The sequence below is a fragment of the Zeus faber genome (genome assembly GCF_960531495.2).
Source record: "Zeus faber genome assembly, chromosome: 3".
NCBI lineage: Eukaryota > Metazoa > Chordata > Actinopteri > Zeiformes > Zeidae > Zeus > Zeus faber.
In genome coordinates, this window is record NC_137190.1 from 34,051,106 (window position 1) to 34,075,660 (window position 24,555).

Here is a 24,555-nt window from a genome sequence, read left to right on the forward strand (position 1 = left end):
GAAACCTTCGTCCGTGTTTATTATCAGTGGTGAAAGTACATCGGAAACGTGAGTAAAAGTAAAAGCACAAATACCCTCCCACTTTCACCTCATTACTCTAGTAACAGTATCAGCACCACATTGACTTTTCTACTTGAGCCAAAGTGTAAATCTACTCTTAAAACCTTAAATACTCTTAAATGTACTTTTTTTTTAAAGTATTACAAGTATTTGTCATGCCAGTGCCCTGGTAGAACAGTTTTGTGTGTGTGTGTGTGTGTGTGTGTGTGTGTGTGTGTGTGTGTGTGTGTGTGTGTGTGTGTGTGTGTGTGAGAGTAAAAGTAGGGTAGGGAGGGTAAACTATATTCAACTATTTTTAACTCAGAAATATTAGCAGAATACAGCGGTATATCATATGTTAGTTGGTGCAGACACGATACCATACACACGTTTGTGATATATGCTTCATATATGAATTAATGAAATATGGCAGCCATCGCCATACTGTTTATTACTTACATTTGCAATAAGGCACATTTAAGTGTTTGACAGTAGTGTCGCCTCTCCCAAGGTACAATAATAATAATAATAATAATAATTATAATAATAGTTATAATAATAATAATAATAATAATAATAATAATAATAATAAAGAAATTGACTCCGCCACTGTCACAGTCAGTTGTAACACACACAAATACCCCCCAGGTGGCAGCATAACATTACACCATTCACTGGTCAACTCGCCTGTCTTGCGTAAAAGCGTCCTCACCTGCTTCCCGTTGGAGCCGCAAGTACGAAATCAATATCCAGCACGAGAAACTGTATCAATATGTAGAGTTATCAATATGCAAGATATACAATACGCGCATGAATATTTTCAATATGGAAAGTCTTTATCTCAGAAAGCACGTTTTTTAAATTGTTCGTCGTCCTGCCATATCAGTCCCTTTCACACCCGATATGGAAGATGGAAGTAGGTTATTTTGTGTCAAATCGCTGGTTATCTTCTTGCACACGCACACACACACACACACACACGCACACACACACACACGCACGCACACACACACACACACGCACACACACACACACGTCTTGGATCGTACAGACGGGGAGATTCCTCTGCCCGCCCCTGCAGCACTTCCCGACACCCCCCCCCCCCTCTCCTTTATGATGATGTTACCGTTACGCACCGCTATAATAAGACAAGACGTGACGCTCCGAGGCGAATCTCCCCTGACGTCAATCGCGGTCCCTTATAAATAAGCGGAGCCGGACTCTCCACCAGTACTGCTCGCTCCTGTCCAAACTGTACTTTATTCCACCGCAGAGAGGATTACACACTTCTACCAGCAATTTGTCCCGGATTTTTTGTAATATTATTGTTATTGTTATTATTATTATCGATAACAAAAAAAAGATATCTCCATATTTTTTCGAAAGCGGCTTTACCAAGAAACGGTAAGTTAACTTTTAAGTGAGCTTAAAAACCGCCTGTTTGACGCCAAAGCATTTTGATGGGGGGTTGGTTGGTAACGCCTGGCCGTCCCGCACAGGGCCATGACTCTGAACAAGGATGACAAGCTGCGCAACATGGAGCGGAGACGGGGGAGCGCGCCGTTCCCCGCGCACGGCCCCCACCCGCACCGCCGGAGCATGCCCGTGGACGACCGCGACCTGCGCGCGTCGCTGCCGCCGGCGGGCGCCCTGCCCGACCACCCGCTGCGCCGCGCGGCCGACGGCGACGGCTGCGCGTCCGACTCCTCCGACTCGGTGATCTCGTCCGGCAGCGACGCCGAGGGCCCGGTGCACAAGGTGGTGCTGCTGGGCGAGCACGGCGTGGGCAAGTCCAGCCTGGCGCGCATCTTCGGAGGGGTGGAGGCGGAGGAGGGGGCTCACGACTGCGACGAGGCAGGTGGGTGCGCGTCACGCGCGAAACAGGGCGCCGTGCGCGGGGGTGATAGGCGGAGGTGTGAAGGGTGGAGTGGTGGGTAGGGTGGTGAAGGGGACTCTCATCATCACCACCATCATCAGCATCGCCTTCAGCATTATTGCAACATAATTGACGTAGTAGAGTTTCAACCTGGGGTCCGGGGACCCGCATGGGCCCTTCGATGGGTTCCAGGGGGTCCCCAACAAACCATTATTTCACTGCCATACATTACACATTAGCGCCATTTGAGAACGTATAATATATTTTTTTTATCATATTATTATTATTATTATTATTATTGTTATTATTATTGTGATGTGGGGGTGGTGTGGTTTAGGCAGCCAAACCTCTCTTGGGTCTAGGTGATTGGGGCCGGGATCAGGGGGCCGTATGCCTGTTGTTCGTTAGAGCAATCGATGAGTAACGGGTAAATCACCCATCCCCAAACACACACATGGAGTGCCTCTGCCATGACATGTGTCCATCTGCTGCCAGCTAGTTACATCTGTCCACTATCTCCAATTCACTGGTGTGTCTGCAACATCTCTGCCTGTATCTCTGTGTCGGAGGACCCTGAAAACGCCACTCGGGTGGCGGGTGGCAGGTGGAACTGACACATTAATAATAATAGAATATAGAATAGAATATTTTTATTGTCATTGTACAGGTAGTATAAAATTAAATTTTCCCTCTGCATTTGACCCACTATTAATAATAATAATAATAATAATAATAATAATAATAATAATACATTTTTAGCACCATTCATACTTGTGATACATAAAGACCCAACTGATAAGATGAGGTTGTAAAAAATGGAAAAGTGGATAAAAGCAGCATCCCCACATTTTAGGGGTTTTAAGCTTGTGCAGACACCCTCATTGATCATTGATTATTTAGGGGGTGGGGGGATCCGGCTCGCAGAGAGGACATGTATTGATCTATCTCTTGTTTGCATTTCGACCACCACTGACCTCGGCACTACAGTCGTTATAAAGCTATTAATGGCTCCGTTCTGGATGAAACACAGGCCAGAACGAATGAGTGACACTAGCGCGAAACCAAGTTAAAATTGAATGTGAATAAACTGAATTTTCTGTGCTATGCCATATCTCCCCGTTCCTCAAATACCATCAGGGTTACATGAAATTCTGTGTGTTTAAAACATCTAATCCCCCCCACACAGGAAACACATACAACAGATCTATTGTTGTGGATGAAGAGGAGGCGTCCATTTTGTTGTACGACATCTGGGAACAGGTGAGAGCGAAGGAGGATGTTATGTTTAAGATGAAAGATTATTTTTGTTGTTTCCCCGTGTCTAAGTACCATCTATTTATCATCTACTGCTCGGCCTTCAGGACAACAGCCAGTGGCTGAGAGAGCAGTGCATGCGGATGGGAGACGCCTACGTCATCGTCTACTCGGTGACAGACAAGTCGAGCTTTGAGAAGGCCTCAGAGCTGCGCATCCAGTTGCGTCGGGCCAGGCAGTCAGAGAACATCCCCATCATCCTGGTGGGCAACAAGAGCGACCTTGTGCGGTCCAGAGAGGTGTCCGTTGATGGTGAGTAAACGCGCCCGACAGTCGGATCGAAGGATTGGTGTGTTTCAGTACGCATTGGCATAAAATTGACAAATACTTCTATATATAAAAAATACCGAATACACAAAGTGCGATAGTTATTTGCATGTTATTGATTTTTTATTACTCCTATATGTTACTACAATGTTATTACTACTCCCATTTAAAAAATAAACAACATTTTCCAATCGCTGATTCGTTTCCGGGCAATATGGTGCATTCCATTTACCTCGGAAGTCGGAGCTGGGAATGACGTGACACCCGAGTTGACCACATTACAGTACTAAGTCGGAAAACAAAGATGGACGCCTCCTTTGCTGTGCTTGCTCTTTCGGAATACAGACAACTTCAGAACAAATATGGGACTGGGGAATGGAGCGCTCCTCTGGGGGTTCTCGAACATGTACATGTTCACGTCCAAATAGACTTAATAGATAAAGAAAACAAAACGTTGCTAACATCACAGTCATTACGACAGCTTTCACTACAGCTTTCACCGACCTGAGGGGGCGTTCCATTTGAAATTTCGACTGGGAACTGGGAAATTCCGACTTCTCAGTTCAAATGGAATGCGCCAATAATATTGGGATTTTGTGGCTGAGAAACGCACGTTCAACTAGACCGGGGGCCCAGGGGTTTTTCCTTTTCCCTCCGATCATCTGACCCGACATTCTTCTCTGCAGAGGGCCGAGCCTGCGCCGTGGTCTTCGACTGCAAGTTCATCGAGACGTCGGCGTCGCTGCACCACAACGCGCACGACCTGTTCGAGGGCATCGTCCGGCAGATCCGCCTGCGCAAGGACAGCAAGGAGGAGAATGCCCGCCGCCTGGCCAACTGCAAGCGGCGCGAGAGCATCGGCAAGAAGGCCAAGCGCTTCCTGGGCCGCATGGTGGCCCGAAAGAACAAGAAGATGGCATTCCGGCAGAAGTCCAAGTCGTGCCACGACCTCTCAGTCCTCTAAGGGGGAGGCAACAAGGGGAAATTGGGGACAAACAGGGAAAAGGACTCCCCAGTTCTCCTCTTCTCTTGGGCCTCTGAAGACCAGACGCTGTGTGTGTGTGTTTTAACACTAACCCCCCTAAAGGACTAGAGCTGTACAGAAAGGCGATATATTTGTATTTTTTAGTAAGGCCGAAGTTGAACACGACTGAATGTTTGGTTCCAGTTCATATCACGGACGGGAGATAGTCCGTATAAAGTGTTTTGTTTTTTTAAATTATGATTATTATGATTGTTTTATTTTTGGAAATAACATTTCTACTTTTCTGTGTCTTGCCTTAAATCCGTTGCTCTCATTACACAGTATGTTACGTATGTATTGTTACACCACCGCCCCCTGAAGGCTGAGACCGCCTTGTTCGCTGTACATATACTGACCTTTGAGTAATGTTGACTGCAACATACATCTCATTATTATTATAATAATAATTATTATTATTTTTATTTTATTATATTTTTTGAATTATTATGTTTTGGTCTCAAAGCACTATGAGGGATATAAATTCTTGGTCATCTGGAGTCCTATTTACTTGAAACACGGTACGCAGGTTCGTACCAAGGCCGAGTCACAGAGGACTAGCCAGCAGTAATTGTGGTCGCAGCGGAGCGAAATGTATGTTGGGGAGTTGTTCCGTAGGATTTTATTTTGTATTTGTTTTTCCCCAGGATGTCAATGAATGAGTCTAAGCAATAACATACTGTATGTTGATCTTGTGATCTTTTTGTTTACATTGGCTTATTTTGCAATAAAATGTCAAATTCAAATGGCTGGTTCTCCTTGAATCCAACCACTCACAACAACCACCGAGAACCAGGGGGCCCCCAAGGAGGGACCAGGGGGGTCGCTGGCCCCCCCCACCCCATGAGTCAAAAGTTTAGAAAAAATATAATTTTTTCAAAAGTGCTCTCCGCTCAGTGATCTCCTATCAGATCCCTTTTTCCCGTTTCTCCAACAAAACAAAAACTTGTTCTTGTAGATGTATTTAATTTCCTCCATTTCCTAATTGAATGAAACAACCCCCCTGCCAACATGTAAATAAAGTTTTGGTGTGCCACCCCAAGATTTTCAGCAGCCTTATCTCCCCTTAGAAAACATTCTGGGGGCGTCCCTGCCAAGAACACGAGGCGTCTGTACAGCGTCTTAAGCATTTTAACGGCCCTTGAATATTCATGCGTGAGATCGGTGTCAGTGAAATGGAACCGTGCTCGACACCGTCCCAGCGGGAAGGAAACAAGGTAGTTATTAAGCAGCGCCATGGGAAAGCGTTAACCATTAACTGCCGAAGCCACTACGAGAACACACTTTTTTCCACACCATTTAAACTCTTCTCACACCTCTCTCACTCGCTCAGATACGCACACCTTTCGGGAAAAAAGCCGTGAGATAAAGCAGGAGGCACCTTGGAAATTAGGGGGGTTTAGGAAATAGGTGTGGTGTCATTATTCCACCTCATTATTTAGTGCAACGAGCCTGCTAGTGCACAAATGGTACGTATTCCACCACCTGCAACAAACGAATCACTGTTTTGTGTTGCAACTAAACTTTATTTGTAGTCTATTGTAGTTTACTGTTTGAGATTAGGATTTGTTAAAGATTTCATTTTATTCAACTGAAACGATCATGGTCGTAGATGGGGAAGAATATTACTTAATATCCTTTTAAAATACATAAGATAAGGATTTCATCTTTTTGTTTCTATTTTTGCATATTCTGTTTATTTTTAAATACTTGAATTGATATTTCTGTTTTGTATTTTTTGTCAAATTTGTATATTTGCCATTTATTTTATTTTTTATCTTATTTTATTTTTACTTTATTTTTTATTCTATTTTATTGTATTAGGATTTATTTTTCTGTTTTTCTCAGTCCATTACGCTTTTCAAAATGCTATTTGTCCATAGTAACCCCAGTTATCGCCAAGACAAATTCCTTGTACATGTACAGATACCTGGCGGAATAAACAAATTTTGATTCTCTTTCAGTTTTTTTAATGTTTATACTATTATCTATACACTGTATATACAGTATATAATGTTTAAACTACAAGGTATTATTGCTATATTTTTTTAGGATGTAATGGCTGGCCAAAGAGCTAAACCAACAATCGTCAAAGCTCTTTTGGTAAGACTTTTTTTTTGCCAAATGATCTAATTCCATTTTTTTTAAAGCGCGGAAATTAAGAATTTAAACAAAATAATTGTATTTTGTTGTTCACAGTTGGTCATGCTGTGTGCTTTGATGCCGTGTTCTGGGGCAAATGTCAAAATAGGAGTCCCTGAAAACTATGATGGTATTTTCCCATGGTACCTCTCCAAGGTAAGGCATTGGATTATTTTTTGTTTGTTTATTTATTTATTTATTTATTTGTTGTTATTATTATTTTAATATATACTTTCAAAATTGAATGCAGCAAAAAATGTCACTGTATATCATTAAGCTGTTTAGCTGCTAAGCATTTATTCAATCTGTTGCATCATTATCATTACACAGAGGTCTGTTTATTCCCTTTAAAACATCAATGGTAGATGAAACTATACTGTTTTCATTATAGATCAATACTTTTGAAAGCATTTTGAAAGGCCCTTTTTTGGGCAAATGTGTACAATTCATTAATGAAGTGAAGTGGTCATAGTAATGGCTTTATCTTGAAAGTATGTCAAAGCAACATGTGATGTTTTGTTGTTGGTGGCAAGATATACTGTATAGGCCAACAGACACTCAATCGTCTGCTAACCAAGGTCATAGGTAAGACCCGTAAGAGTATTTTCTCAAAAAAAAAAATGGTATTTGATCCTTTTTACCTGTCACTTTTTAAGAAAGATGCATTCAATGTATCTCGAACAATTCGTTCATAACGAACAAATATTTTAAATGAATTGGGAATCATGAGTCACTCTGAACAAGAGTTGCCTGTTGGCAAAAAGAGTCGAGAGACCTGAGTTGCACAGAAAATAATTATGAATTAGGATTCAGTTATAGACATGTGACCAAATTCATATAGAATTGCGCTGATTTACACCTTGCATTCTTCCTAAACAAATCATTTTGACAAAATTAAATGATGCTTGTGAGAATTCCATTCATAACTCATAGCCAAACTGACTCTTCTGACTCTCGTTACACTAACTGGACCAAATGAACGAAGAGTAAGAAAATAAAACAAATCCTTTTACCAAGTCAGTCGTAAGGAGACACATGTCCAAATAGAGCCAAACTTTTCATCACTACTAGTGAGCCTGGTAGGTGCAAGGGACAGTTAGTCCTTAAAGACCTAAGTCCTTAAAGAGATCAAAAAAATCTAAAGATCTTTTTTAATGTTACTGGATCTTGTTATATATTAGATATTTTCTTTATCGTGCACGTTATAAGACACAGCCATTCAATGTATTCACGTTATGCATGTGCTCTATGTGCTCTTTCCATTGTCGGTGCCTTTCCCAGCAAGAATGGAAAGATTTGCAAAGAATTGAATAAACCAGCGTAGCTAGTAAAAGAAAACAAGTGTAGAGAAATAAAAGTGACCGGCTGAGAGAAAAACCCTTGGTGTTTTGAATGACATTCTGTGATTCTGGTGGTGTTATCCACCCAATGGATTTGCACTTTAACAACACAGCCGTAGTTTCATTTTAACTGGAAGTACAACTTTTAGTCATGTTTTGTTCTGGAGACCAACATTGAAGTCACAGCAGTGAGGTGTTGTGGGTCATTAACTCCAGATAGATTGTATCTGACCGCCCTTATTTGTCTATGTTTGTCCACCCCTTGCTTAGATACGCATTTGTACTGAAAAAAACTGTAGGATGTTGTTTTACGACTCTGCGTTCTGCTCCGCGGCAGCTCCCCAGCCTCCCGAGCAACTACAGCGACCTGGTCATCACGGGTGACGATGAGGGCATATTTGGAGTGGATGCGGGCTTCTTGTACGCCCTGAAACCGCTGGACAGGGAGAAGCAACCGTCCTACTCCCTGCAGGTTGGGCTGGCTCACGTCAAAATAACACCACACGTATACAAGGAAATCTATCAACTATTGACACTATCAAATCAATTTAGCCCCGCCCAAAAGGGCTTTCAATTGCATCAAAATGTCTGAAATTCATTTATTTAAATTTTTGAATATCAGTTTTATTACAATTTATATATATATATATATATCAATCAAGGAAAAAATATATATATTGAAGAAAGCAAACATAAAGTCTCATTGTATTTTATGCTGAAAACCGACTATGGGTTCAACTTTGCTTCTGCCACAGTAAAGAATTGGCCTTGAATTCTGCTCCAAACCAGCATTTAGAGGGTTAGGGTTTCGGATTTACATTTTGTCTGCTCACGCACTTGCCCATAAAAGGAGTTTTTGTATTGATACTGATCACATATTTAGATATTATCTCGAGGTCTGTTTCACTTCAGAGCCAAATCACCCCTAGAGCGTATGAGTCTAATGTGGAGGTGTCAAACCCAGCCCTTGGAATGACTAGATTTTATTTGATATTATTTTCAAATATTGTTATTTAGTACCTACGTGAAATTAAACATGTTCCAAAATTCCATTAATTAACTGGTCTCAATGCAAATGACAAATTAGCAGCATGTAAAGAACGTTTAACATGGATGTGTCAGTGGGTGCGCGTGTGTGTGTATGTATGAGTGTGTATGTGTGATGTGAGAGTGTGTGTGTGTGTGTGTGTGTGTGTGTGTGTGTGTGTGTGTGTGTGTGTGTGTGTGTGTGTGTGTGTGTGTGTGTGTGTGTGTGTGTGTGTGTGTGTGTGTGTGTGTGTGTGTGTGTTTCTTGAAAGTACTCTTAAATTTATTTAGCAGTGTGTATGGAGGTGTTGCCATCCTGGAATATGGGTCATCCTTTGAAAATGGCCTCCTATCGTCTATGTTCTTCCTGGCTGTTATACAACCATGCAGGGCGATTATTGAACTCAGTGCCTCCGACGATCCCCCACCATGTGTAATAGTTTTCAACAGAAATTGCTGGTAGAAGGCTTCCCTTTGTGGACGTAAACCCATCGGGATGTGTGTGTGTGTGTGCGTGTGTGTGTGTGTGTGTGGGGGGGGTGTGCGCGGGTGTGTGTGCGTCCTCTTCAGATGTCCTTCCGAGCATCGGTGCATCGTCAGAGCTTCAATGTCGAGGTGTGTGTCATCGACAAGAACGACAACGTGCCCACTTTCACCGAGCACAGCATGAGAGGCAGCGTCCAGCTCGGACTCCTTAAAGGTACACGAGAGAAAAAAATATATTTTCAACATGTCCATCAAACCAGTGAGGAACGACTCGCGAACCATTCCGTCCTTTGCGAAAAAATCATTTTAATGACTTGGGAATCGGCGGTTGCTCCAAACAAGAGTTGTTTGTTCGGGAATCTTCTATTCACAATCTGGAAATAGTTACTGATGATTAAAATGAATGTCAAAAAAGGGTAAAAGCATTTCGCCTTATTCATACTGAGTGTGAGTGATTTAAGTGATTTAATCTTTTCATCAGTACATCAAAACGCCCCCCACACACACACCTCCCCCTGCGTTGTGTTTAACACAAAACATAAGATTGACTTTTCCAAGTACATTCCGGAAAAAAAAAAAAAATGCAATATTTTTGCTTGAGCATACTTTTCAAACTAAAGCGTATTGCTCATTTCACATTTTGCAAGTGTTGTTTCTCGCTACATGTTAAAAAACTTTTTTTTTCATGTTAATTTGTTCAGATCTCTGGTTCTCACTCAGTGATGCGATGGCACTGGTTGTGTTTTTATTTTTAACTCATCAAGTTTGACTACAAAATTGCGATGAAGCGACGGTAATAATGTCGTTCTGAAAAGTTCGCACAAATGACGAAATAGCTTGAAAGAGAAAACCTTGAGTATAAATCAAAGTAAAGTAAATAGATAAATAAAGTAGAGAGTGTCTCCGTTGTGGTTCAATTTTCAACTCAACATGACCTGTGTGTGTGCGTGTCTTTCAGGGATTCCATTCATGCAGGTGGAGGCCACGGACCGCGACGACAGAAACACCCCCCACGCCGAGCTGAGGTTCAGCCTGATGGAGCAGACGCCGCGGATCCCCTCCAGTCACATGTTCTCCGTCGACTCCGTCGGCGGGGAGGTGTCCCTCACCGAGGACGGTCAGTGCGGATGAGCGACAGATATGGAGTTGTCATTGTGCGTAAATCCGGTAGTAACAAACGCAAAAGCCAATGATGCCTACTGAACCTGAATCTGGCCAAGGCGCACAATAGACAGCATGGGTAAAGTAACAAATAAAGAAAACAACTCATCAAAGGGAATGCTTGAACCACGCCACTTGACGCAATGCATCTGTACAATGTGCGACCGAGCCATTTCCAGACACAAATGTTCACTATGAACAATGGTCCACTGTCTTGGGTTGTTGGACATGGCAGGCTCAGGGACGGCAGATTACTTGTCCTATACTCGATAGGTGAAGGACTCGGCCTTATCCATCAGCTAATCACATGATAGGACAGAGGACTGGCTTCAACTTGTACATGTCTGATATGGTTGATAAAGAGCATCCTAGCCTTTTTAACCCTATTTCCCCTTGCGGAGGCTGACAGCCAGTTACAGAGGCTTATCGCCACAGCTAACAACCAAAATCGTACAGTGTGCCTTTAGGAACCAACAGCGAGCCATGATTCAAAATTCAAGATTCAATAGGTTTATTTGTCACATACATATACATACTCTCATGCCTTGGTGACTTCTTGGTCCCTCATGTCCCCTGTTGGTGACCTCGATGTTTTCCCATTGTTACAAGTCAGAGAAATGGCACATACACTTCATGTCCTGCCTGTATGGAGTTGTTCCCGTGTTTGCATGGGTCTCCATCCTGGTGAAAGTAAGAGCATAATTGGAAACGCTTCACATTCACTCAAGGTGTGAATGTGTCTGTGATCCGTAATAGACTGGCATGCCATTTGAGGGCATTTCCCCAACCGGCTTAAATTGGGAGAGGCTCCAGCCCTTCAGTGACCCTGAATGAGAACGAGCCAGTAAAATGAATTGTTGAATGGGCGACAGGCTTCTAAAATGCATAGTAATTATTGATTGTCATCCGGAGAATGCCAAGCAGGGTCGGGCCTGGCTGATCCGTGGATGGGAGACGGTGGGATCCTGGGAATGCCAGGATGCTGTAAGCTTTTTCTTTTTTGTGGCGTGGGGGCTCAGTGGTTAGCACTGTTGCTTCACAGCAAGAAGACTCTGGGTTAAGACTCGACATGCACGTCAGGTACACACTCCCTGCAGATACACTTGTCTAAGGCATGGTCACTAGAACTTAGAGTTGGTCCCCGGGAGCCTCGCTCTGGGTCTGCAACTGCTTCTAATAGTTAGGTAGAGTAAAATGCAGAAGACAAAGATCCCCACGGAGATCAATAAAGTGATTCTTCTTCTCCTCCTCTTCTATCCTGAACACTGATTTGATGTCTGATTGTTTCATTTATTGAGGTTGTTTGACATTGATATGGTTTGTGCGAAGAACCAATGCGCGTATTGAAGTTGCATGCTTTTGAATGAAGGCAGATAATGTAGCATATTTTGGTATTTATTTTAGTCATAATTATGATTATTTCGCGAACACGCGCGCGCACACACACACACACACACCCACACACCCACACACACACACACACACACAAACACACACACGCACACGCACACACACGCACACACACACAAACACACACACACACACACATCTACCCTTGGCCCAGCTGTGTTCCTGTTACAGTTTGGTTACAGTTTACAGATTTCCTTTTTTTTTTTTTTTTTTTTTTTACCTGTGCTGTCAGCATGCTGGGCATACAACACAGAGTATTTGTATGCCACTGCATCCAGGACAGAGTAAGTCTGCAAGTGGAGTTCTCAACCTGCATTTTAACTCTTTATGAATTCCTAAATCATCAAGAACTGCGGCAATAACTCCGCCCTGTCGATGACCGGTAGGATGACAAGAGCACAATTTTTGGTTACCCCCACCAACAACCCCCCTCTTTGGAGAACTATTTATCATGTTTGGGTCTATAAACAACTGATCAATACTCCAAGAGGGGGAGAATCAATACGGGCGAGACAGTTAAACATAGAACCATTTACACAAACATTTACACAAAAACATAAACATTGGACGAAAACATGTGGAATGCAACTAGGAGGGTGCTGGGGTGCACTCGAAGCAGGTGTGGTGGTGTGCGCGTGTGTGTGTGATGGGCCCACCGGTATGTGTGTGTGTGTGTGTGTGTGTGTGTGTGTGTGTGTGTGTGTGTGTGTGTGTGTGTGTGTATGTGTGTGTGTGTGTGTGTGTGTGTGTGTGTGTGTGTGGTGTCCACCAGTGAGTGTACATGACATTACATACATCCAATTGGTTCTGGTGTGTAAGGTTGGAATTATGTTGTGGCGCCTCCAAGCAGTGGAAAGGGTCCCGAAGCCTCCCCCGAGATCTGCAGCCGCCTGGACACCCTACAGGATGCAGGAAAGCCCCGAGCACCCCGTCCTGCGGCCACAGAAGACCCGGGGCCCCCAGAGAAGCCGGAGGGCCGCGGAGCAACGGCCACAGCCGGCCGTCCGCAGGAGCATAACCAAGTCCCAGGGAGCACAAGGAGACCCCGCACCCCAGGGGTGCACACATACAACCCACCCCCAAATGCAGGCACAAGACGCAGCCGCAGGCACAAAACCCGGACCGCGGGTGCCATGTACGGGCCGCAGGCCCGGATCCAGGCCCCGCACCGACAGACCGACACCCCGCAGGCGAACCGGCGCGACCCCCATGCCCACTCACGCCCCTTGGTTGGCATGGGTGGGCATGGGTGGGCGTGGGAAGTGTGCTCAGCGCGGGGCACCTGGATGTTTGCCCCGCCCCCCGCCGAAGCTAGCAGGCCACCAGATATATGGGCCCTCCACCATCCCGGGCATCCGGCGCGTAGCGGGAGAAAAAGGCCAACAGCTGCCCCCCACACCCCAACCCACCCACACAACAGCAAGCAGCGCCCCAGGGGGCCCCGGAAGGCATCCGATGGCGCTCTCCGCAGCCCCACCAGGTCACAGCACACCTTAAGCCACCAGGCGCAGGAGTCCAGGACTCCAGCCCAGCCAGCAAGGGGGCCCACCCGACCGCCCCCCAGCCAACCATGCCCCCCACACCAACCTGCCAGCAACCCACCAGCCCAGAAAACCCCAGTGCTCAATATGTACTGTTGGCAATTGCTGTTAAAATTGCGGGGGGTGAGGGTGCAAGTCCTTCAGGCAAGTTGAACCCAAATTGCTCGCACCCCTCCTGCCCCGCAGACCCTGGTCTTGAGGAGTGTTGTTCAGAGTAGGATTGGTGTGGGAGTGTATGTGTTCGAAGCTAATATGAGTGGGATTAAAATTTTGGAACGGACAAGAAGCACGCTGGGGCAGGAGCGTGACAGGCAAGATGCATCCCCACCCATATAGCTTGCACTCCACCCATCCCTAGGCCTATTGTGTGGTGTATTACTGAGTAAGAGTTTTGGTACGGAACCCCCCCCCGGACCTGACCGTGCCCTAGCACGCCCAACTCCCGTACCTGGTGGCACCCAACCTACAGCGATCAGCCACGGGCACATAGCGGCCCGCAATGGGCCTCCGCCATGCCGGGCAGCTCCGCGCCCCCATCAGGCCCCTGGTAACATTTAGAGACTGCCGTGGTTGAAGGAATTGAAGAAAGCCGTGGCCATGGATATTATACGTTTGGGTTAGGGTTTGGACGGATATAAGCGAATTGTTTTCAAAAATGTGTTCCAGATGAGTAATTAAATTCAACAATAATTGTCTTTTCCAAGGCCTAAAGATTATTGGTCTGTTTTTAACCAGAAAATCTGGGTTGTGCCAGATTGGCGTGAATTTGTTTGGAGATAAAGTGTAACCACTGAGTTTGAGAATCTCCACCAGGCTGACAGAGTTGTTGCAATGAATGGGTTTTTAAAGAAATTATGTTTCCTTATTGATTCAGTAAGGAATGGGAGATCAGATAATGATAACTCCTGACATTCTGTTTGTTCAATGTCTTGCCATCCATGGGCCAATTGTTGCTCTCGTTGCAACCATTTAAATATAAATTGAAGATGGCTTGCTAGAAAGTAGTATCCAAAGTTTTGGGCTGCTAGGCCTCCACAGTCTTTGTTATTCTGTAGTGTTGCTAGTTAAATTCTTGGTTTCTTGAATTTATTGACTATTGAGTCTAGAGTATTAAACCAATAGTTTATTTTTGGAAGTATATTCATTTTCACTGTTGCTGTCGTACCAATTAGTGAGATGGGTAGGTTATTCCATCGAATGAGGTCTTCTACAATGGATTTGAGCAATAGAGTAAAGTTAAGGGTAAACAAATCTGGCGGATTGGTGGAGATATCAATACCAAGGTATCTAATGTTGCCCGTTGTGATGGTTTAGGGAAGTTTCTGGGTTGCAGCATTGCAGTCCCCCCCACTGAGTGGTAAGATTGTGGTTTTAGTCCAATTTATTGAATAGTCTGAGATAGCTGAGAATTTAGATTTAAGAAAACAAGATATCGTCTGCATACAAACTGATTTTGTGGACAGAGTTTCCTGTTTGTAAGCCTACGATATTACCGTTTTGACAGATGGCCGCTGCGAGGGGTTTAATAAAGATGGTGAATAGTAAAGGGCAGAGCAGACATCCTTGTCTTGTGCCGCGTTGTGGAGTGAAACGCTGTGAAGTGTAACCATTGGTGATGACAGAAGCAGACGGGGAGTTGTGGAGAATTTTGATCCATCGAGTGAGTGACTCTCCAAAGCCAAATTTGTTGAGGATCGAAAAGAGATACGTCCAATTAACTCTGTCAAATGCTTTTTCGGCATCTAAAGAAGCAATAACAGTATTAAAGTTGTTCCTTTGAGATTTGCTGATCAGACTGAATAAACGACGCATATTGCTGGATGAGTGTCTGTCTTTGACAAAGCCTGCTTGGTCTGTGTGAATCATAAATGGAATTACTTTTCAAATTCTGTTGGTTAGTATTTTACTAATAATCTTAAGGTCGCAATTAATAAGGCTTATGGGTCAATAATTGGAGGTGAGGGTTGGGTCCTTTTTGGGTTTGAGCAAAACAGAATTGAGAGTGGTATTCATGTGCGGAGGCATGGTGGAGGTTGACTTAATTTCTGTATCCTTTCTGATGAATAATGGGGATATAGTATAGTGGCCAGAATTGTTCATAGGTAGCCATCTGATCCAGGTGATTTATTGTTGCGCATAAATAAGAGAGCTTTCCTGAGTTCTTCTGGAGTAAGTGGTTGATCTAAGGTGGTACCCTGTTCTGTCGAAAGTTTAGGGAGGTCAATATCATCGAGGAATGAGTGAGTGTTTGATATATTTGATTACATTCGATTAGATTCGTTATCCAAGCGATATAGCTTATTATAAAAGTCTCAAATATTTTTTTGATGTCTTGTATGTTATCCTACCCTGTGGATCTTTGATGGCTGTAAAAATATTTTTTTCAATTTATTGGCAAGAAATTGACCTGATTTCTCATTGAATTCAAAATAATTTGCTCTTGTTCATTGCATGAGGAGTTGTGTCTTTTGATGGATGATATTATCAAGTTGAGATGTAATTGTTCGGATCTCATTTCGAATTTGCTCAGTGGATGAGTGGGCTTGTTGGGAGTGCAACTCCTTTAGTCGTTGTTCGAGTTTAGTTTACCAACAATCGCCAGGAGCAAAATCACTATATTGTTTTATAGTGTCCGACGAACGCCAGGATTTGTGGTTATTTCTGGTTTGACAACGGTCTAAACTTGGATCCAATACTGTGTTGAAGTCTGCTCCCAATATAATAATCAGAGTCAGAGAGTCAGAGAATTCTAAGAGTTTCGAAAATATATTGTGAAAGAAATTTGGGTCGTCCTCATTAGGGTCATAAATATTAGCTTTGGTTAATTTTATGTTACCTTAAATTCCATTAAACATCATGTAATGCCCTTCTGGGTCTGAACATGTGGTTTTATTTTGAGGTGGGATACCATTATTGATCAATATAGAAACACCTTTTTTTTTTTGGGTTGTATGAAGCAGAAAACATCTGATTTACCCATTTAGCTTTGAGTTTGAGATGCTCAGATGCAGTGATGTGAGTTTCTTGCAGTAGACAGAAGCTGGCGTTCATCCTGGTGAGGTGACTTAGGTTTTTGCTACGTTTAGCAGGTGAGCCCAAGCCTCTCACATTCTAACTAACAAACTTAATGGGTGTCATTGAGGTTAGTTAGGGGGTGATGGCACAGTGCATCCAAGGCAATAGCTATACCACCGCGCCCATGCTTTCCCATAGATATGTCTGGATTTTCCTCCTTTACATTCCTTTTTACTGCCCTAGTATTGCAGGGGGTTTTTAGGGATACATATCTACACAAACAAATGACAAATAGACAAAGATAAACATAGAACATTGCAGAGTTAGACATACATATAGTGAGAGACAGGATATAATGAGAGTGATAAGAGTGAGAGAGTGAGAAGTAGGGAGGGAGGGATTAGGTGGGTTGAGATGATGAGAGTGAGCGATATTTTAAACCCTGACATAGATAACATGCTAATTTCTACATCTCTCAGTATATAATTACCAGAATTACCAAAATACATACATAATTATCAAAATAACCAGGGTGTGGTGGAGGAGTCACGGAATAACAGACCGTCTATCCAGTATATAGTTCATCAACAACCAGCGATACGCGTTTACCCTTCTGCCGGTTCTCCTGGGTTACAAAACCTTCTGTCGGTTGTTGATCCCCCCGGGGGAATTGATCGTTCATACCCAGCGTGGTTCCGTTCAGCTCCCGTCCTTTGCTTTTAACCAGCTCTTTGTGCTTGAAGTGTTCAAACTCGGCAACGATGGAGCTGGGACGGTTCCGCACGAGGTGTACCAGTCGGTGAACACAGTGGAAGGTGATCTGCTTCTTGGTGTCCGGAGAGAGTTTCAGGGCGTTGTGGAGGAAGTCTTTCACCAAGTTTTCTCGTGACTCATTGTTGTTCCCCGGGATCCCAGAAAAGATGAGGTTGTCCCGCATACTTCTGGATTGTATATCTAGCATAGTCTCTTTCATTATTTTATTTTATTTTTTTAGAACCTCCACCTCCGTTGTGAGGCGCTTGGCGGAAGTTTTAAAATCCGCGCAGTCTTTTTGCATCTCGCCGGCCGTGCGGTGCAGGAAATCAAGGTTGGCTTTGATCTTGGTAATGTCTCAGAGAAGTGGACCAAGCATTTCCAACTTCTTGTTGATCTCATCCAATACATTAACCTCTATAGCACTCGGGATTAGATCGTCTGTGTCCGTTGCTGAGTCTGTCTTCTTCCTTTTCGCAGGATTATTGCAGTCCTGATCCTCTTCCATGACGTACTCATTATAATAAAAATCGATATAATCCTCGAGGTCCTCCACTTTGGATTCGGGCAGTGTTCCTTTTTTGTAAAATGTATATATAAATACAAATGTTTTTTGCAATTCACTTTGATATTGTCTGAGTTGGAGCGGATTGTCGTTTTATTAGTCAGTGCAGCAGGGCGCCGCCATGTTGGATCTGTACTTACTTCCGTCTTCTCGCGAGATCACAGCATGCTCCCGTGACATCTCCTCCCAACCTGGGGAGTACCTGCAGTTACTGTTTGGATTTCCAACACTCCAGTGCTATCAGTTGTGCCAACACGCCAGAGCTGCCTCAGTTTCCTGTTGACTCACACAGCCCACACCGCTGAGTAAAAAAAAAAAAAAAAATCCCATCTCCTTTCAAAGAAAAGAAAAATCACAATCACACCTTCTCAAGCTTGTCTGCGGGTGATATGCAAATAACAATGCCGTTTTAAATACAAAAGAAAATGATTAAAGCACTCCATCCCCCCAACCACGCCTCCCCCCGCCATCATCACCCACCCACATAATGCTGAGAAATGGCTTCTTAAGCATTGCTTTATAATTAGAAACACTTTGGAGGGAGATCAATAGCCGTGGCGATGTATCAGTGCAGCCATAAGGAAAAAACGCAGGGGGATTCCCTTTCTGGAGGATTCCACGAGTACCCCTGATTGTCCCTCCACTGACGCATCTCTTACAGAACAGAGAGCTACACACATATTATTATAACTATGCTCCTCCTCCATTGGTCAAATGCAGCACAATAACTCAGGTTTGTGAAACCCTGATTATTGTCTATGTGTTGTATGACAGGTTCCTTTTGACTGAACAGCAACATTTTTCTCAGTAGGCTCTTCGAAAGATACTTAAAGTTCTGTTAAAGATACTGTTAAAGTTCAAATCCGTAAGATTATTTATTAAAAAATTCCTTTTAAGCTCTTCAATTTATTAACGTTATGTATGTGCCCCTATATATACGGTCCATCGTTTGTGGTTGATTGGTTGGTAGAAGACAAAGACTGGAATTTGATAAACCAGTTAGTTGCAGTCAGTAAAGTGTCAATATGGATAAACATGAAGAAACTCAGATTAAAAAATATCACTACCACTATCACCACTACCTCAAGTAACCAAAGAAAAAACCAACTGCTATGAAGAAGAACACAGATGATTTGATGGATTACCACTTTAATAGTTTAATTTACACTGGTAAGGCCAATTCCAATAGCAGTAGCAATTAAATGTAACATTTTACCACAAAAAGTCATCACATGATTTTCTTAACATTGTCCTCTTTTTCTCATATGTCCTACATGAATGCATTAGGAGCGTCCACGCTGGACCCAGAGATGTGCGGCCGCTACAAGCTGTTGGTGATGGTGAAGGACATGGCGGGAAAGACCAACGCATTCTTCTCCACCGGTATCATCACGGTGGAGGTGACTGGCAACACGTGGGCTTCGCCTGACCCCGTCCGGCTACAGGAGAATCTTCCAGGCCCCTACCCGATCCCCATCTCACAGGTCAGATTACCAGATTACCTATAGATCCACCGAAAGCCAGTTTATCATTTTTGCTCAGGAAATAGGGTTTACCCGCCTTTCTCATGACTAGCGTGGGCAATTACACACGGGCATATTCTGAGACTCAAAGATTATTACTGAGGATTCAATAAAAAAACACTGTTCTGATTCTCGTTACACCAAATGAATCAAACAAAACAAAGAGTGGGAAAATCGAAAACAGTTTACCCGATATTCTTCCTGAGTCATTTGCCGAGTCATTTGAGTCAAGAGCCGAATCTCCAAAAAGAGCCGAACTTTTCATCACTACAGCAAATTGATGATATATGATACATAAATGGTAAAACTTGAAATCAAGCATCTAAACACCCACTTTTCATAATTCGGCTCGCTCTTTGGCGGTTTTCTTTTCCCATCCGCCTCTACCTTGCATCAACAAACTTGCAATGCTGCGCAGCTTTATGAGGAACTCTGTTCCAAACGGTGATCATTTTACCTTGAGCCAAACACCTTGTCAATAGCCAGCACCTATTAAAGTAGGGTCATATTGCCAACTGCTGTTTTTGGAGCCACTTGGGTCCTGCTAATTGACTAAGATACATTATTGATGACGTTCAAATGCCACTGTATCGCTCAGGCTACCTCCTGACTCCTCACTTTGGCAGCCATCGTTATCTCCCACCCCAAGGAAAACATCTGGTATATGTTTAGATATAGTCTATGCTGGTGGACTCAATTGCCCCTCAAAGATTGTTTTGTTTTTGCTGTTATTTTTGCTGCTGTTATTTTCGCTGGAGCGAGGGTCGTCTGGCAAGCGGAAGGGTTGCTGATTCTATTACCCTGGACCCCACTGACAAAAAAACAAACTGTCAAGGTGTCCTGGAGCAAGACACCTTACCCCTGATTGCCCCCGATGAGCTGGTTGGGGGCTTTTCGTGTCCAAGGTATTTGTCGTAAAGGGCTTTGAGTTGGTTGTAGAGGTTGTCACAACAATGCGTGCTAATTCCCCATTGGTCATTCTTCGATGTAAAATCAGCTGTATATGCAAGATGATTGTCTTAAAAAAAATCCAACTCTGGTTTCTCGGAGATCTTTGGTTTCTTGGTGGCTTTTGTAACAGGAGGTACAGTATAGGCTCATTGATGCCCTGTCAGGCAGTGGCTCGGTGAGTAATTGATCTGTTGTCTGTGAAGAAGTAAAATAAACGTGCTGAAAAGGAGAGGCATAGTGTCCACTGCATTACACTGCAGTGCATTGCAATAAATAATGGATACAAGAGAATAAAAGTAGAAGCAGATAAAGTGACAAAGATTTATTATTATTATTATTATTATTATTATTATTATTATTATTATTATTATTATTATTATTATTATTCATAATAATAGCAATAATAATAATAATAGTCATAATAATAATAATAGTCATAATGATCATAATAGTCATAATAATCATAATAATCATAACCATAACCATAAACAGAATCAATAATAACAACAACAATAATAAGTATTAATATAATTATTGATTATAATTGTGATTATGGTTATGATTATAATCATTATTACAGTTATTAATTGTTATGTATGTATGTGTGTTTGTATGTATGTATGTATGTACAGTATGTATGTTGGAATATATGTATGTATGTATGTATGTATGTATGTATGTATTTATGTATGTATGTATTTATGATGATGATGATGATGATGATGATGATGATTATTATTATTGTCATTACTATATAATATATTAATTTAAAATCAACAAATAAAGAGGCAAAGGATTAAAGGCAGGAGGCCAGTTGATAAAGGCACCTACAATATTCATGTAAGATGTGGCTAAAGAGATGATATGGCCCAATATTGTGTCGTTTCCTCTGCCCATTAGGTATCTGACACCCACCCACCAGCCACCCACCCACTGTACCTTCTCCTTTCTCCCACCTCCCCCGCACCCGCCCTTATCCTCTCATCTACTCTGTAATAAGCAGAATCCGCCCACTGGAAAGATGTGGACTCACAGTGGTTGGCAAATCTGTTGTGTATTTTTTTCCCTTCTCTTTCCCAGCAACCCAATCCCAATTCTTTCAAATGTACAGTATCCATCAGCATCTTGGTCATAACTTGTTATTTTGGAAATCATTTTTTTGATCGTTATGTGGAAACAGATGAAATTCTATCTTTAATATAAGCACGTAATATTTCAGGTAGTGTGTGTGATCATTTGAATTTCATTATATTTTCAAAATGAGTTCAGAGTATGGGTAATGCATCGTCATTTAACTGACCAAAGATATTTAGGATTTTATCAATCATTTATGAAATAAATGGTAGAAATTGTGCGTGTGTATGCGGGTGAATGCACGTGTTTAAGTATTTTAAATTAATATTTGGCAGTAAAAAAATACATTTAATAGTCTAAATTAAAATTGCTGAGGTCCAAATTTGAACATGAACATTTTGGTAAGATTTATTCCAGCTTCTACTCACTTATCTTGCCATCTGGCCTAAAAGGAAACTGTTATATTAACGGTTTATATAATCATCTCGTTCATAACCTTGATTCTACCATCCCTCTGCACCAAATACATCGCACTTACTGGCAATACTTACCAGAGTTAAAAGTTTACGGAAGAAAATCTCACCGATTTGGAGTTGGCTGACATGGTGCTAACCTACAGTAATAGGGGGAATCCTTATTCTCACCCACGCTGAGTGACTACACTGAGCTGCCGCTGGCTCCAGTGGGAGGATGGGTAACTCTCTGCTTTTATGACACATTCAGGAAGTCACGTTCAAAGGACTCAACTGGTGGATTTCCATTTATTCGGAAAACAATTTTGCTTTAGTAGTGTATCAGCCATTTGATTCATGAATACATTTGTATAAGTGGTGTCATTGCAGCAATTTGGATATTTGATGGAATGAGTAGTGATCTGTTATGACTCAATAGTGCAACAGAGAGTTCTGTCAGTAGCTTTGACGGAATAGGCCAATATAAACCTTGAGTAAACAGCATTATTCATTTCCAAATATTTTTCTTTCTTTTTCTTTTTCTTCCTATTCCTTTTATGAATCAATGAAAAAGTGTTATATAATATTCTTTACATTTAGTGAATTTTAGTTATGGCTTTTAACTAAGTTCAAAGTGAAATATTACTAATTCTGAAAAAGTGCCTTCAAATAAAAAAATAAAATAAGATAAATAGTGATTGCTTTAGGAGTTGTGTCTACATGCTGCATAGAGAATCCTAGTAACTGAGATTTGTAAAAACACACATTATAATCAGAGATGATTGCCGACTGACTGACTATTTTATTGTATTGTCAGCTCTTTTTTGAACACCATCACGATGACATTCCCATGACAACACAACTAACCCCAACACCATCACAGCTTGAGAAAGCACTAGAAAGCAAAAAAGAGTATAATTTAAACTTCTTTACCACTTAAACATAATGAAAATGAACTAAACTTCACAAATTATGCATGGTATGCAGAGCTAGTTCTGTCAGACAATTTGATGGCGCCACATGCTTCCTTATGGGTCAGCCTATTTAAGCAGCCAATCCTTAGGTCCTTAAAAGTATTTTAAAAAGTCTTAAATTGAATTTTATAAATATTTGGCTGTAAAAAAATACATTAAGCAGTGTTAAATTTGAATATATGAGGTCCTAATTTGAACATAAACATTTTGGTTAGATTTATTCCAGTTCCTATGTTTACTCTACACCTCGCCAGCAGTGATGAGCAGTTGAGCAGTAGATGCCAAACTCAAACAATGCATAATAAATAAAGTCAATCAAATAAATGAAATAAAGTCAATCTAAGAGTTGTCTGTTAGAATTCATATTAAAGATTACAATGACGGTTTTTATGTTTTTTTTTAATCCAACAAATCTTCTCTCAAATAATAAACAGTCTTCAACAGAATCCTTGCTACAACCAGACACAATCCAAGCTGAATGCCATCAGTTTCGTTCCCATCGCAGGTATCGGTTACCTGCAGCAGACACTCTCACATTCAAAAGGATGAAACGGCAACAACCGAAAAGGACGGCCAAGGCGAGACAAAATGTCCTGAGGGCTCCCGAGGCAAAAAAAAAACAACCCACATGATTTCACTTCAACACACGTGTTCTCAGTACAGTATACAGTATATACTATTTCTAATGCTGGCCATCGATCATCAATCAAGGCCCCTCTTTTAAGTCGTAACACTCCAGAAACACAACCATAACACCGGGGAAGGCAGTCAGCTGTCTGCGCCGAGCAGTGGCCTTGTGTATACAAAAGTACATAGCGTTTGGGCAGCCATCTCCAAAACAGAGTGTGGAGGAGGAGGAGGAGACACACATGCCCTGGGTGTGCATCAGACGGGCTCTCTCCTTGTTGGGTGCTGTTTGATGGCCGGCAGGGCCCCCGTTTCGGCCCCCCTGCACACCGCGAGGCTGTAAAAGCAGAGTGGAAAATCCCCCTCGGCCTTGGCCCATGCTCTCTGTTCCACATCATTGTCAGTCCATTTGGTCGGCTTTTTTATCGTGTAAACACACGGCCGCCTCGTGCCGTGCGCTCATACATCCTGCTGTCCCCGCCGTGGAGGAGGGGCTCTAATTTTAATGTTTGTTAATGTTTTGTTATTGTTTCTTCTCCCTTTTTCTATGCAGATAGGCACCACTTAAGAATTTTTGTTTATGCGACGGACAAATGTAGGCCGTTCATCAATGCACTGGCCGCGTTTATGTTTATTGCTGCATAAACAATGTATAGATGCTTAACTTCGATAGGCTTTTCCCACGTGTGTGTGTGTGTGTGTGTGTGTGTGTGTGTGTGTGTGTGTGTGTGTGTGTGTGTGTGTGTGTGTGTGTGTGTGTGCGTGCGTGTGTGCATGTGTGTTTGTGTGTGTCTAGGTGAAGTGGAGTGGCAGTCAGGCAGAGTACAGTCTGGAAGGGGAGTTTCCAGAAATGCTGTTCACCATCAGCAGGGAGGGAGTCATCTGTCTCAATGCTCCGCTGGATCGAGAGACACAGGACCAGGTCGGTACATTCGGCAGTAGCCGTCGAAAGTAGCTCAGGGGTCACTATTGAAAGGTGTTTATGGGTCAAGCAATGA

At 42.6% G+C, this 24,555-nt stretch overlaps 2 protein-coding genes across 2 annotated transcripts in view; both read left to right on the forward strand.

Annotated features, from left to right (window-relative positions):
• Positions 1-1,292: 1,292 nt before the first annotated feature.
• On the forward strand, positions 1,293-5,229 carry rrad (Ras-related associated with diabetes). Its single transcript, XM_079998241.1, has 5 exons — positions 1,293-1,443; positions 1,539-1,897; positions 3,102-3,175; positions 3,277-3,481; positions 4,183-5,229. The coding sequence occupies exons 2-5, from the start codon at positions 1,543-1,545 to the stop codon at positions 4,458-4,460; spliced, it is 912 nt and encodes a 303-aa protein (XP_079854367.1). The 5' UTR covers positions 1,293-1,443; positions 1,539-1,542; the 3' UTR covers positions 4,461-5,229.
• A 1,508-nt stretch (positions 5,230-6,737) lies between these two features.
• The window catches only part of cdh16 (cadherin 16, KSP-cadherin), a gene marked incomplete at both ends in the record, with an annotated part of 45,550 nt that continues 27,732 nt past the window's right edge, over positions 6,738-24,555 (forward strand). Inside the window, 6 exons of the mRNA XM_079997773.1 lie at positions 6,738-6,815; positions 8,337-8,471; positions 9,596-9,725; positions 10,470-10,628; positions 19,244-19,440; positions 24,354-24,479. Coding sequence (XP_079853899.1) covers positions 6,738-6,815; positions 8,337-8,471; positions 9,596-9,725; positions 10,470-10,628; positions 19,244-19,440; positions 24,354-24,479 — 825 coding nt within the window. The remainder of the gene's footprint in view (positions 6,816-8,336; positions 8,472-9,595; positions 9,726-10,469; positions 10,629-19,243; positions 19,441-24,353; positions 24,480-24,555) is intronic.

What these genes read in the sequence shown, in the direction of transcription:
- rrad (XM_079998241.1), top strand. Translation starts at nt 1,543, where the DNA reads ATGACTCTGAACAAGGATGACAAGCTGCGCAACATGGAGCGGAGACGG. An exon ending in TCACGACTGCGACGAGGCAG is followed by an intron (nt 1,898 to 3,101) that starts GTGGGTGCGCGT and finishes CCCCCCACACAG; the next exon opens with GAAACACATACAACAGATCT. An exon ending in CAGAGAGGTGTCCGTTGATG is followed by an intron (nt 3,482 to 4,182) that starts GTGAGTAAACGC and finishes TCTTCTCTGCAG; the next exon opens with AGGGCCGAGCCTGCGCCGTG.